Below are 14,569 nucleotides of genomic sequence, written 5' to 3'. Positions count from 1 at the left end.
GTTGTAGATCTAATAAATGTATAAGTCATGAAGCTGATGAAGGATAGCGAAAGATTGAATTTAACTTTATCCAATATTTTTTGTCATGGGCAGATCATAATTGGCATTTTCTATTGTATTCATATTCATAAATTTTAGTGTAGACTAACTTATCTGAGTGATAGAACCTATTCCTTAATCCTACATCTATCTAGTATAGAATCTAGTAGAGTCTAATGTTAGACTGTCAAACTGTCAACAGCATGGGCCTACTGTAAGTGTGGTTATGGACCATGGCATTGCAATATTGCATTTTATAACAACAATACAAGTAATGTCTGATGTTAGAAGTTATCAGCACCTGCGCCGAGGTTCGACCTCCCTTGCCAAGGGCAAGGCCAAGGTTTGACCATGCACAAAAGCATATCGAGACTAGAATGCCATACCATCATCCAATGGTCCATAGATTCTATTCTAAGTTTCTAGAATACATGTAGCAGGCGGTCAAATTTTGAACTGCGTTGTGGTTGAATCATGGATTCGGCAATCTATGTCTATATGTTTCAAACAGTATTGTTAACTGACCAGGGAATGTTCCTATAACTTTTTAGTTTTTATTTTTATGTACAGTGTATTATGTATCCCCATACATGCAGATACTAGAAGTCAACACCTGGTGTTTATTTACTATGTAGCATCTTTGCTACTGTATTCGTACTCGATTCTTTGTATTTTGTCCCTGTTGAAGTATCGCTAGATTTTAGTAAAATTTTCCCCCATACCCCAGCCTCAGACAGTGAGAGTGGAAATTTCCACACTTAGTTTGCTGACCTTTCTTTCTGGATTAGACCAGATCACGGTCAGGTCTATTATTGCAATAATTTGATATTCATGTGGAAGCCATAATCCAATCACAGTTATTATTTATGTGTATCAAGTTCCATCATCAATATGCATGTCCACCTTTGACCAATGGCGACCTGAGGTTCGCACCTCAACTGGCGCACGTTTGGAACACCACTACGCAACCCTCCGTGCCATGCCATAGAATCATTTGCACTAAGATCTTGCTTGAGTAAATACCGTCATCGTCGTGCTCTGCATCAACTGCTAGCTGAGACGTTTCAACCCAGCTGCTGTTCTCTTCTCGCTACGAAGATCCGGTGTTGTTACTTCGAAGCCCAGCTCAGTTACCGCAGCATGCATGTTACGAACTTTGACCTGTTCATTGGCACACTGCTTGCCTCAAATGTCACTAATATTGGCTTCTTTCGGCATGACTCACTGCTACTGCTGGCCATCTCAGCAATTAGACTACTGGCACGACTCACCACTGCCAATAATCATCCTGACAACTATCGACACAACATCCACAGGTGATTTGCTGTCCTGTCAAATAAGTGTTGATAGCTGACATCGTCATCGTTATTATCAATCATCATCTCATTTACCTCCACACGGCTCTCCAGCACCTCTTCAAGCCTCCGAGATTTTCCATGCAACGAGCTGCTTCGACCACAAGCCTCAACGCGGCATTGACACATCTCGTCAAGCTCCCTTTTCATCATCCCGAATCGCATCGTCCACGTTCCACTGGCAACCAGTTGTCTTCGTCAATCACGACAGCCGGACCTTGTCTGAGCATGTCAATCGCGTGCGATAAAAAGACCCAGCCACCCATGGACTTCTCCTTAGACATTCATTTCGCCTTGTGATTACATGTACCAGTACTTTGTATGCCTGTCAGTGTCACGTAAGCATCATTTTGCTGCCCATCCACATGCTTGGGGGGGTGTTTCATCAACGTTTGTCAGCGCTGACAACTTGAATCACCGTAGTAACAGTCAGTGACCAGAGCATCTCAGCTGATCAAAACCAAGGATTTGGCTGAAATTGTCAGCGCTGACAAACGTTGATGAAACACCCCCCCCCCCCCATGTCCATTTTATGTAAATTCTGTCCTGTCATGTAGCTACATCACAATATCACATGCAATCTTGCTATTGCGTAGAGTCAATTTAATTCATAATAAAACATCTGAAAGGGAATAGACAGTACTCTTGTATAAATCATTAGTGTAGAATCTAAATGTGAATCCGCATAGTTTTTAAGAAAAATAAAAAAATAGGATTTTGGTCAACAACTTTCGCACATGCAACCTAAAAACAAACACAAGCATTCACCCTTCACACTCATTTATTCATTTTATACTGAAAAACCAAATATCTTAAAACTACATGAGGCATAATTTATTGATGTGTGTTTTAGGTTTCTACAACATAAAAGTACGAGTGAATTCTATTGAACACTAGGCCATGAGTGGAACCTTTGACTGCGGGGCAACCTGGCCAGGCAAATGATAATAAAATAAAGCCATTTTTAAAAACGATCAGCAGCAGTGGCCCACTGCACTTGTCTGAGATGTGCCTGTTTTGATTTTAGTACACTGGTTACTTGTTTTGATCTCATTTTTTTCTCATGCTGTATGTGCTCTTGTCTGTACACATTAATGCTTTCTGCAGCTTACAGACTTCTCTGCAATCATTGTGCACCGGTGATTTTCTGGAAATGTAAAAATGTACATGTGGGACCCTTTTAAAGAGATCAGTGTACATTGTTTATGTACACTGATCCCTTTTAAAGAGATCAGTGTACATTGTTTATGTACACTGTACCTTATATCATTTTTGTACAGTGTACACTTTCCTCTGTGTGGCTTCTTGTGTTGAAGACTTGTTCATTCTGGATTTTTTTTTTTCCCTGTACTGAGGTTGGATAATTTTGATAATTTTGTAGTAAACCAATACTTGTGAGTTAAATGCCTACACAACTCGGCCATGCTAATGCACACTCTGATATTGCCATTAGGAAAGCAAAAGAAAAGAAAAGAAAGAATGGCTGTACTGAGACTGTACCTGTACTGTAACTGTACGTGAGACTTTCTACCGTAATTCTTATTTGGTGTTTTTTTAGTACATGATGTTAGGCATGTTTTTTGAGTGTTTCATGTAAAGCGGTATTGTGAGCATTGCTACATGTATGACAAGGCTGCACACTGGCACAGGTCTGACGGTCCCTGACCAGTAGAAATCACTGTCGGACCAGCAACTTTTTCAGGTATGAACCAATAAAATATGGACAAACTAAGTACCTACTGGTCCGATAGACAGGTAGGACCAGTAGAAAAAGTGGGTTGGTGTGCAGCCCTCCCTGGCTATGATGCTGTCAACTTCCTGTCTACATACATTGTATGCCTTATTAAAACCCATAAACTGCTGAAGGCCACGTTAGTGGCCTTGAATTACATTTTTTTTCATTTTGTTATCAAAAACAAGTATTTAAGTGAAAACTTATGCTATTTCACTGAAATACCGGGTACATTTAGTTTTAACAAACCAAAGCAGAAAAAATAAGTTTTATCATAAAAGTGAAATTTCATAGCCAAAAAAGATGTCAAAATATACATTTTTGAACAAAGTACCACAGTAAAATCAATATATGGGACTACACGGACATTAATTACATTACTCACAATTATTCAAATATCTCAGCAGTAAAAAGAGGTAAACACCTGAATTTCTTTTATTAGTGTTACAACATACCAATGTACAAAATTAGGTAGAAAATTTGGAAAACGATAAAGGAAATTTTGAAATATGGCGTAATTTTTCATATTTTAGACAACAATTACGGTATTTTTCAATACAAAAATTTGTTTTTGGCATAGAATGTGAAAAATATATTCAACATTTATTGGAAAATTATTTTTTTAGTTCAAATTTTCAATCTATCCTCTTCAAAATGACATATAACATCATATAAAAACTAGAAATATAATATTTTTCAATAATTTCCATAATATCTGTGTGGCCCTACAACTAAAAATGCCAAAAATACCCTCGGCAGTTTACAGGTTAAGTATCTGCATCAATAGTGACCTTCTTGCAGGAAACCTCATAAGGGCTTTTTACACTTGTAAATTTTTACTTAGTCCCGTACCAACAGTGGGGCTAAGGCCCCCCCCCTCCCCACCCCCCCCCCCCCCCCCCTTAGCCCCACCGTTGGTACGGGACTGTAAAAAGGTCGGTTTTCTCCTTAGCCCCGGACAAGAGATAGTACGGGACTAATTGGCCAGTGTAAAAAGCTGAAAAAATTGGTACGGGACTAACGATAGTCCTGGGTCAGAGAAAGTCCGGGGTTAAGAAACACAATAATATTGTGTAAAAAGGGCTATACAGTAGGCTTGAGGTCACACGTAGTGTGCATAATGAGTTTTACATGTTGTACATTGTGTACAAGTAGGTTCCCCCTCCATTCCTCCCAACACACTAGAATTTATGGTCATTGTTTATCCTTTATGCTGTTGGTTTTTTAGAAGACAGTGCATGAATGATATGTATTGTATGTATGTGTACAGTACTGTATAATGTACATTATATGTCAAATGACTTTGGTGCAACCCTATTCAAACGGAGCATTTGTGTGCTTATGAAAAGAAATGTCTCAGAGCACATAGTCATTCAATTAGCAAATTCTTTTATGATATTTCCACTGTATATTTAACAGGCACAGCAGCCATGGGCCATTACCATCAACCATCATGATTTAGAAAATGACTCTTACCCTTTGCTTTACAATTGTGTACATGATGAATATGGCCACATTCCATGAATCAAATTATCATTTGTACACTGTAGCAATCCTGCTCTCACTGTAGAAGAAAGGTCAAATCTGTTGATCATTAGAAAGCATTATAAATACTGAAGTACCATTTCCACAGAACTTGCTCATTGATTCCATTGAATACACAGTATACAGTGTAGCACAGAGAGAGAGAGAGAGAGAGAGAGGGAGAGAGAGTTTTAGCATGAGTCATTCCTATACAGGGCTTGTAGTCTGCTGTCTGTGGCTTGCCGCGTGTTGCTCCATGTTTTATATCATCACATGACACAATCTGTGCCTCAATTGTTTGTTTTTTTAAACGAAGAGCGCTGGCACCACGTCCTTGTTTTATTATATCTACATTTGTAGCATGGTTAATCCAAACTTCATGATCAATGTTCAAATGGCATGTGTACAATACAATGTACATGTATGTACATAAGTTATGTGCCTGCATGAAGTCTGCAGGGGAATATGTATTGTACAAACTATTGTATTTATATGTACAGTCTACACACTGTACCTACAGTGTATCAAATGGTAAATTCATATTCTGTGAATGGAGTGAAACAGGCAAAAAATCAGGTGACTGAGCGTGAGCATTGTCAGGCAAATATTTGTAGAAGGCTGTGTGTAATCATTTGAATGATCATTGTATTGTTCAATGATTGAATGTATATATTTATTCTTTTTTAAGATGTTCTGTCCATTTGCTTGTAAAGTTACAGTACAGTACAATGTTACGTAATACATTAATTTGTTTCGCAGCGATTGTACACTTTGTACACTTGTCCCTGTCAGTGCTTCACATTTGCAGTTTGTCTTTTCTTTAGTCTATGTTTGTACAAATGTACATGTACGCTGTATGTGTGTGTGAGTGTGTGTCTATATAATGTGTGTGTGTACAAACTGTATGTGTGTGTTTGGCTTTCAGTAGGAAAAAAAATACACCTCAGGGTACATTTGTATTTTCATGGCAGCATTTGATGCTTCCCCTGATACTGCAACAAACAAAAAGTCTTCAAGCTGCATCAAACAAAAAGTCTTCAAGCTGCATCAAACAAAAAGTCTTCAAGCTGCATAAGAAGAAAACAATGGATTCTTATAATAAATGTAGATTGCATTAATTACCACAATTACATTGTACTACATACATCCCTTGTAATGAAAGTCCAGGTACTGTACGATGCACAACCCTACGATGTACATTGTCAGTGCTCATGCCATCCTGCTACAGTCAGAATGTGTCACACTCACACTGTGATCTATGCAAGAACTTGAACATTCCTCCCACGAGGTACAAAAATGAGTGCATGATTGTGACAAAAGGAAGCCCTGAGTGATTTCAAGTACAAGTACATTGTACTCTGTGGTTGTAATGAACTTGTCACGAGGTGTGCTGTTAATGCCAACTTCAATGAAGACTTCCTTTCCCGGTGAATGACAGTGTGTATGAAGGTAGCCTCATCGCTCTTCCTGCAGTGTGCATGGATATCCCATATTATCACAATCAGAGGTCGCTAAGATCGTGGGTTACCATGTACCCATGCCATATGCTGTGACCTTGAAGAGAAATTAGTGCTGCTTTGAGTTAATTGCAATGTCCATGTGATAGTATAGAGTGTGTGTAAAGTACAGCTGTATTTATGCTGTATTGGATACAAAGGTGAATTGAGACTCGGTTTGACTACAACACGTGTATATAGACCTACATGGGTAATATGCAGTCTATACAGTGTAGGTAACTTATGTTTTAAAAAGAATAGACATCACCTGACTCTCCATGTTCCCATGAATAGTCAATACCCGTCTAAAAATGTATGGGGATCGAGCCTTCTCTTCTGTTGCGCCACGTCTGTGGAACTCTCTACCAGTCCAGCTTCGGCATTGCAGCAGCCTCAATACATGTACCTTCAAGTCTGAACTGAAGACTTACCTTTTCCAGCAACTTTGTGAATGATGTGTGACACTTTGTGGGAGCTGGGCACCTTTGAATGTTTCTACAGATAAATGGGCTATTAATATACAATTGTACATGTAAATGCTGTTTCATCATCATCATCATCGTCATCCTTTATTATCACCTTCATGTATTGGCAAAAAACAAAACAAAAACAAAACAAAAAGGATTTGTGACAAGGAGGCCCTCATCATCTTGAAACAAGGCTCACTATCATTTCACATAGCAGATGTACATTTTTGTAGTGTACAATGTACATACTGTACAATGCACACTGTACATAAAATGTTCCCTTCTGAAACAGTCTCACTCTGTGTAGAAAGGTTTTGGCCATGTGCCCATTGCCTGCAAGGTCTTTTATGGATAATAATTTTATATTCAGACACTAATTGAACTTGAAAGAAGGGCAGTGTTTTGCATTCTAAGGCTTTTCATTCCATCTGCATTCTCATACAGCTTGAGGCTGTGCATAATAAGGTCAGTGGGAAAGATGCCATCTTATTCTTATGCACCATGTTTTATGATCAGACAATGATTAGAATAAAATTATAGAATTACGTACTAGTACTTTAAATTAATGTCATGAATCCTGTCTGTCCCCCTACGAAGTGTAGATGTGCAAACGTAATTCACTGAAATGTGACTGAAAACAAATTTGTAATTCGATTATGGCTCTTGTTGTAATGTATCAATTATGATGTACAGTATACCATACACTTGTTTAACTTTGTGCATTTACATATGAAAGGTCCCCTGAAAATGTAATCTCTTTGTCTGTAACCTACACTGAGACAGCATGGAATCAGAAAGAATGCCTGCCACTTAGAATCCAGGACAGATAGTTCATATTTTTCAAATACTTTAAGTTCATGAAATGAGGATATTAATTATTCATTGCCATACCATTTTACTATACATTTTGTATGCCATCTTCAGTGGGATTATGGTCTCTCAAGTTTATCTTGTTTACATGAATGATAAAGGGCAAGATATTTAATACACTATTATTTCCATGGTACACTGTAAGTTGAGTGCTAACATTTACGTAATTCAGTATGATGATCACTGTGATAAAGTCAATGCATGAATGTGCCCACAATGACACGTTTCTGTGTACATGTATAACTGTATGTGCACTACAATGTATGTTGTGATTGCCATGTCTGTCGATGCTGCAGGGAGAAACATTGTAATGAACATGCCAGGCCTATCGTGTTAGTGGAGCAGTAATGAGGCCCCAGTAGCACAAATGGTTCCTCCCTAATAACCAGTCTACATTGTACATTGTGCTTTATGCACCTCCACCGTATCTGCAGTTAAATGCATTGTGCCCATACAAGTACATTACAGGTGGCAGATTGTTCTGATACAATACATCTATCTAGAGCACAAATTTGATGATCATATATGTCTTTTAAAGGTGACGTTGTGTACAGTTGTCCACAATTCAAACGGATAAATGGGTGATAACATTATACTTCTGCTGCTATTTTCTACATTGAAAATATGTAGATGTTTGTAATTTACGAGCCTGTACAATTGTATGTGCCAGAGTAGTGCTACCGTACAGTGCACTCTGAGAGTTCTTGAACAGTGAAAGGAAAACATGGTACCGGTATAAAAAGATAAATTGTGACTGTAAACATCTTATTAAAAAATAAAAAGTTATTGCCCTCTTAATTGTAATGACAGTAAATTCTGACAATGTTAATATCTTGTAGGTTTTCTTAATTCATTTCCCATCTTGAGGTACAATTGTTATACCAGAATTCTCATTCATAACATGCAAATCCAATCACATTGTACAAATGTAAGTACCAGTACTCAGCTGCTCATTAATTGAGTAGCCCCACTGAGTATCACACTCATCATTTCTCCTTGTTTGTTGTTTTTTCTTTGTTGTTTTTTTTTTTTTTAGTGCACAATGATTTTCCAGCCTAATGACTGTACAGTGTATTATGGCTGATGTAGAGTAGGTGTATGCAGCAAAATGAATGTGAACTTTGTCCAGTGAGTTGAGTTGTTTACCAATACACACAGACCACATTGTAACTTTTGTTTGATGAATTATTTCTAAATGTACAAATGTATGTAACATTGTATAGAGCAATAGCAGCTTGAGCATATACTGTATCTTGCTTATCCAGCAATATCACTTTTAATTTCAATTCCGACATTGCAAGATAACCGAGGTTGCACTGTACTCAGCCTGAAGTGCAACTAAATAGTACAAGTAGTACTAGTGTCCCCAACAAATAAACAAAACTACAATGTATGTGATTCTTCTGCTCTTTGATGATTCTGCGATAAATGGGATGTCTGATTTGATGCATGCTGCAGTGTTCATTTTAACATTGATAAAACAATCAAATTATTGTTGTATTTAAACCTCACAAGATTTCATAATTGATGCACAAAATACATACAGGTAGGTATTTATATGATGCAACCCCCCCAACCCAAAAAAAGAGAGAAAAGCTTCTACATTGTACTTTTGTCAGTAGCAGGAGAGGACATCTTAGCCCAATACTGGCACCAATAAATCCACATCCACCACCGCAACAGATTTCGTACGCCACAGAAGGAAATTTCATCAGCTATTAGTTGCCCCGACATGGAACATCTCTCATTCCTGTTTGGATTGCACATCCGTGCACAAGAGCGTGTCGCTTGGAAAACACAACTACGTCGCATTAATGCGGCCCCTTTGGGGGCAGATCAGAGATATTAAATGATATCTCAGGAATGCAAGGAAAGATCGACTGTTCCCCCACCACTGCTACACCACGCAGATGATACTTACATGTACTCGATGCTTAATACTGATGTCAAATTTACCCCCCCCCCCCCCCCCAGCCTTCATCAAATTTTGCAGTGATTATCACAACATCTTGTCTGCTGTGGATGAAACTGGTCTGCGATGCATCTCGTTAACTCATGTTGAATCACTACCATGTCCATGCTGGTTAGACGGTGTCGTCATCTTCGTCCAAATAGCACAAGTGGTATATAGCAAATTAGAAGCCAGTCCTCTGGGCAATGATGGGTTATATTACACAGTATCTTGCGACATCCTAGAAGCACACGTATTGTTAACTTCATTATTATCTTTTACTCTGTCTCAGTATTCCCCAAATCAGGAAGTTTGAATAAGAGGAATGCATTCAACCAGAAACAAAAAAGAAACAAAACAACAACAATAGAAAACTGCTCAAGGATAAATTTTTGATGCCTATTTTTACCTGTTCTGTCTTCATGCCACAAACGAATGGTATAAAATCATTGTGTATCTCAAGACAGTAGTAGCAGTCATATGACCAAATGGATTAAAACTGAAACAGCATTAACCATCGTATGCTATGCATTTAAACTTTTATGAGTTGTGATCGTTCACACTCATCCAGTTTGTGCATGTACTGTATTAAAAAGTGAAAGGCTGTTTAATACAGCAATAATCCCAGTCTCATGGTATTAACTGAGAGATATACTTCCTTGAATCTTCAGTGTACAATTATGGTTATACAGCTGCACACTATTATCATTTACAAATAATTGTACTAGACTACTACCATCCATATGGCAATAATAGAATGATGCAAAATTCCACAGAGAATACATGTACACTGTAAGTCATGTTGTAGCCCTTTCGCAAATTGGCAAACATAAAAACCTTGTGAAATATTTGGCCTAAACAGTAATACCATATCATGTGTTCGTAAGTATTCACTCCAGCATTGTTTGGCTGTTGCCACTATAATTGTATCACTACAAGTAGCTTGGTTCCATTTCTCTTGAAATTTCGCAGACGTTTCCCAGACAAAACATGAAATATTCCCACTCATGTCACACAATGCTACTTGTACCTTACTCGCAAATGTTGACGGGTAGCATCAGGTTTGTGCTTCAACAGACTTTCTATCAAAGCATCTCAAGGCTGTACTCTTGTAATGATTTGTACAATCTCTTTTGGTTTTCTTGATGCTGTGCCAAATGCAGAAATTCCTCGAGTACGAAGATGCCAACGATCAGGAAAAGCGCCTCCTACAGGCCCGAGTGGACCAGCTGGAGATGAGCCAGAAGCAGACGACACTGAAGCTGAAGAACTACAATGACCAGAGTGAGTAGCCCTCTGTTACACCTTAAACCAGGCTTATGTGGATGACCTCTAAATAACAGCTTTCACAAGGCTTGTGTGTATACATACCTCTACTGTAAATAACACCTTACACCAGGCTTAAGTACCTCTGAATAACACCTTACATAAGGCTTGTGTGTGGAACCCAAGAAGTAAAGGTGTAGAGGGTGTGTAAAACCCCTCTTGGTGAGCAGTGGTCTTTGCCTTTGTGTCCAGAGGGATATCATACTTTTTCCCTTTATTTTTAAAATCCCCTTTTCACCGTTCTATATCTGGGTTTACATGTATGTATAATAGCAAGTCTGATTTTTGCTCATCTAGACTTCCAAACAATTGCGTGAGTGTTTGAATTTGCAGTTATGAGTAGACATTGTAGCAATGTACAGAGAAATGAACAGAGAAATGTACATGTACATACGTATGTGTGCATGTCACATTCATGTCCAGATCAGAGTTCATATCACCCAACTTGCAAAATTCTTGAAAATTAAGACCCCACAAAATGCATGGCTTAAACATGTACAGTAAATCACTTGGTAAATGGCATAGTATGTGTGTATGTGTGTTTGTATGTTTGTATACATGTAATGTGTGATGCAAAGTCATCACATTCCACCATCAAAATCAAAAGTGAGACCAGTAAATGTGCAGTATTGAATCTCGATATATGTCGAGAAATTAATCCCCCCCCCAAAAAAAAAGCCCGTCTGTAATGAGGTTCCTGTTCTCACATGTCATTACATGTCTTTATTGTTTTTCCTTTGTTTTGCCATACACCTCTGTGTATTCTTTGCTGAGGCTGATTGGAGTATCTGATGATAATGCAGCATTATTCCATCAATCATGGTACTTACATTGTATACATGTATGTGATTCAGTGAGAGATCTACACTGTACATTGTAGCCTAACTCTTCAGTGGTTTGTTTTCATTTTAATTCTCCTTAGTATTCACTTCTCTAGTAGACACTGTTTTCAAAGTTATATTTCCAACATAGCTTGATTACAGAATAAGAAATCAAAATTAATTTCATATTCAATTTTTTCTTTTAAATAACATCTGTTGATATTCCAAATGACAAAAATAACATCATATTATCATTTCATTATCAAGTTGATACCAGTGATGAAGCAAAATAAAACAGATGGCATAAGAAGTTTTGAAAATCGCACAAAAAATATAAAAATTTGACATGTTTTTCCTAGGAGAGGTATATCAGCTAAAGTCACCATGCAAATGAAATAAAAAAACTGAATGAAGGTTATTTTCTTTGACTTTTAATTCTTCTGGTAATGTCAACTTGAACACAGAGTAGAGTTTTGCTTTCATTTACGCTGCTGTTGCTGGCACACTAGGTAGTCATGATGCAAAACCGCAGACTGTTCATTATAAGCCTAACAACACCATATGATAGCCAGAAAAGATACTCCCCAAAGCCTGGAGACAAGACTAACCCACCCAATAGAGGCTCTTAGTGGGACAAGTGTGTATCATTCATAGCAGAGACTTCTTTAATCCATCATTGAAGGGCACAAAATTTTGTCCATAATTAATTGCCATACACACAATGCGATCCATTAGAACTGTCAGTGCCAAGGCAATTGTAGATTTGTTATGGAACATTATTACCAAATATCATACTGCTTGCATCGCTGTACATCATACTCTGTGAATGTGGTATATTTTGCTACATTTTTATTTTCACAGATTTTGCGAGTTGATTGATATTCGCTGTTGAATTGTCTCCAAGGTGGGAAATCACCAAATGTTCATCTGGAAAGGAACAGTAAAAAACCTGCTCCAAGGTCCAACCCCCCGTGCCAAAATTTTACCACTCGCAAAAGCATATAGGTTTCTACATTTCTAGCAGGCAGTCAAATTTTGGATGGCGTTATGGTCGAAATCATGGGTGGCTTCCTTTACTTTTAAACATATTCCTCAGGTGGTTCTCGCTTCTGAATTTAACTACTAGCAGGGTCATGTTATAAGTCCCAATCCGTAAAATACATTGTACATGAATGATGTTCGCTGTATATACAGCAATTGGTTATAATGCCATATACTGTAGTAATCTTTTTAATAGTTGATGTACACATGTTTGAAATGTACAATCTAATGCCAGTTGAACTAGAACCTAAAAACAAAAATAAACAATTGACTCCATTTTAATCCAGTAGTGAAGTCTAGTTGATCATCAGACGTCTGTAGCATGATTAGTAACTCTCATATCACTGACTCGTATTCAAACAATGTATTTGAATCATTACTGTTGATTTTTACTGATTTGATTTTTATTTGTGATTTCATTTTTTAAAAGTTATTGGATTGATGAGAAAGTGAAGCTATGCATTAACTGCAGCAGGGCAGTAAATTTCTATACTGTAGCTGTGTAAATTGCAGTGATGTAGAGAAAGTTGTAGGTCATTTGTTTTGTTAACCCGTTGAAGACGAGTCCCGAGTGTAATTGGGCAAGTGTCTATGGGAAATGCGTGTAGTAGCAAAATCAGCCCATCCTCAACGGGTTAATAATATATCTACACATACTGGAAGACATTGCTAAATACTCAGTTTAGGTGGTTTGTTTTCATACTTCTCATGTCACAGTGTTGTGACACATACAATTTACACACACCCATGCATGCTACAGATTCTCTGAAAATCACCAGAAATTTGCTCTTCTTAGATTGGATGACACTCATGTTCTGTATTGTGTGTGACATAACTAGGCTAGTCCCAGCCAATACATCAGCAGGCCTAATCATATGATCAAGGAATATAAAGAGATGGTAACGCTTGTTGAAGCTGCAACTTGATATCAGATGTGACTGGATGCATATTGCTTCCACGCCGTGCAGACTTTTCCCGCTGCCGTGCCCTACTTTGGCAGACATGTGCATTGCTTGTGCTATTGTACATATGTATTTGTTTGGTACGGAATGGTAGCATTTAGGTGGTATTTCATTTTGCAAACCAGGTAATTTATTCTACAGTTAGCTGTCCCTCATGCCAGCAAGTGGTACACTGTATCTCGGGTATAATGAAATAAAATAAAATGATAATAAAATATGCTCACATATTTCGCTCATTTTCACTTGTATTTTAGCAACACTTGTTAAAAGGAAAAAGTGTGAGGTACATAGTGTATTTGAGGAGGTTCTCGTTTTAGGCAAAAGTTACAGTGAATGACAACAGTGCAAATATCTACAATTTTTCAAAGGTGATGGAATGTTTGAAACCATTTTGTCATATTCATTAAAAGTGATTGTTCCTTGAATCACAGCTAATATGGGTGCATCATACACTTTGTACCATGTCAAATATACAGGGTAAGGTGTAAAATTCATTGCCTTTATGACTGTAATTTCATTATAGCCATGATGATTGTAAACATGATATCATTATCAGTCAGTTTTATTATCATAGTCTTCCTATTGGTAGTAGTAGGTAGTAGTCGTAATGGTAGTATAAGTAGTAGCATCATTATCATCAAATTGCCCATATCATTACGGTACTACTACTGCCACTACTATACTACAATTGTATAATTCATTTGTATTATCAGCGTCATCATTATCATCAGTAGTGTTTTCAGTGTTGTGTATTATTGATAATTTTCACCTTTACTTTACTTTACCCTTATTTTTTCTCTTACAGCACTTCAGTAGTTGTTATGCTATATCGTGTGCAGACCATATATTTTGCAAACATTTTATTTTGCAAAAAAAAAAAAAGGACTTGTATTTAATTTTGTATACAGTTCACTTTGTGATTGAGGACCACAGTATTAAACTGGATTTTCAGTAGATACTGTAAGTATAATACCAGTTGTGTTAT

At 37.5% G+C, this 14,569-nt stretch overlaps 1 protein-coding gene across 1 annotated transcript in view; it reads left to right on the top strand.

The window, feature by feature from the left end:
* The window catches only part of LOC139713355 (C-Jun-amino-terminal kinase-interacting protein 4-like), a 130,599-nt gene that overhangs the window by 601 nt on the left and 115,429 nt on the right, over positions 1 to 14,569 (top strand). The window contains exon 2 of the mRNA XM_071625096.1: positions 10,598 to 10,718. Within this exon, the coding sequence (XP_071481197.1) occupies positions 10,598 to 10,718 (121 nt within the window). The remainder of the gene's footprint in view (positions 1 to 10,597; positions 10,719 to 14,569) is intronic.

Source organism: Diadema antillarum, unplaced genomic scaffold, assembly GCF_040938485.1.
Source record: "Diadema antillarum isolate AM-2024a unplaced genomic scaffold, OU_Dant_1.0 seq00001951_RagTag, whole genome shotgun sequence".
In the NCBI taxonomy this organism is placed as follows: Eukaryota; Metazoa; Echinodermata; class Echinoidea; order Diadematoida; family Diadematidae; genus Diadema; species Diadema antillarum.
This window is presented reverse-complemented; position numbering and strand designations above follow the sequence as displayed.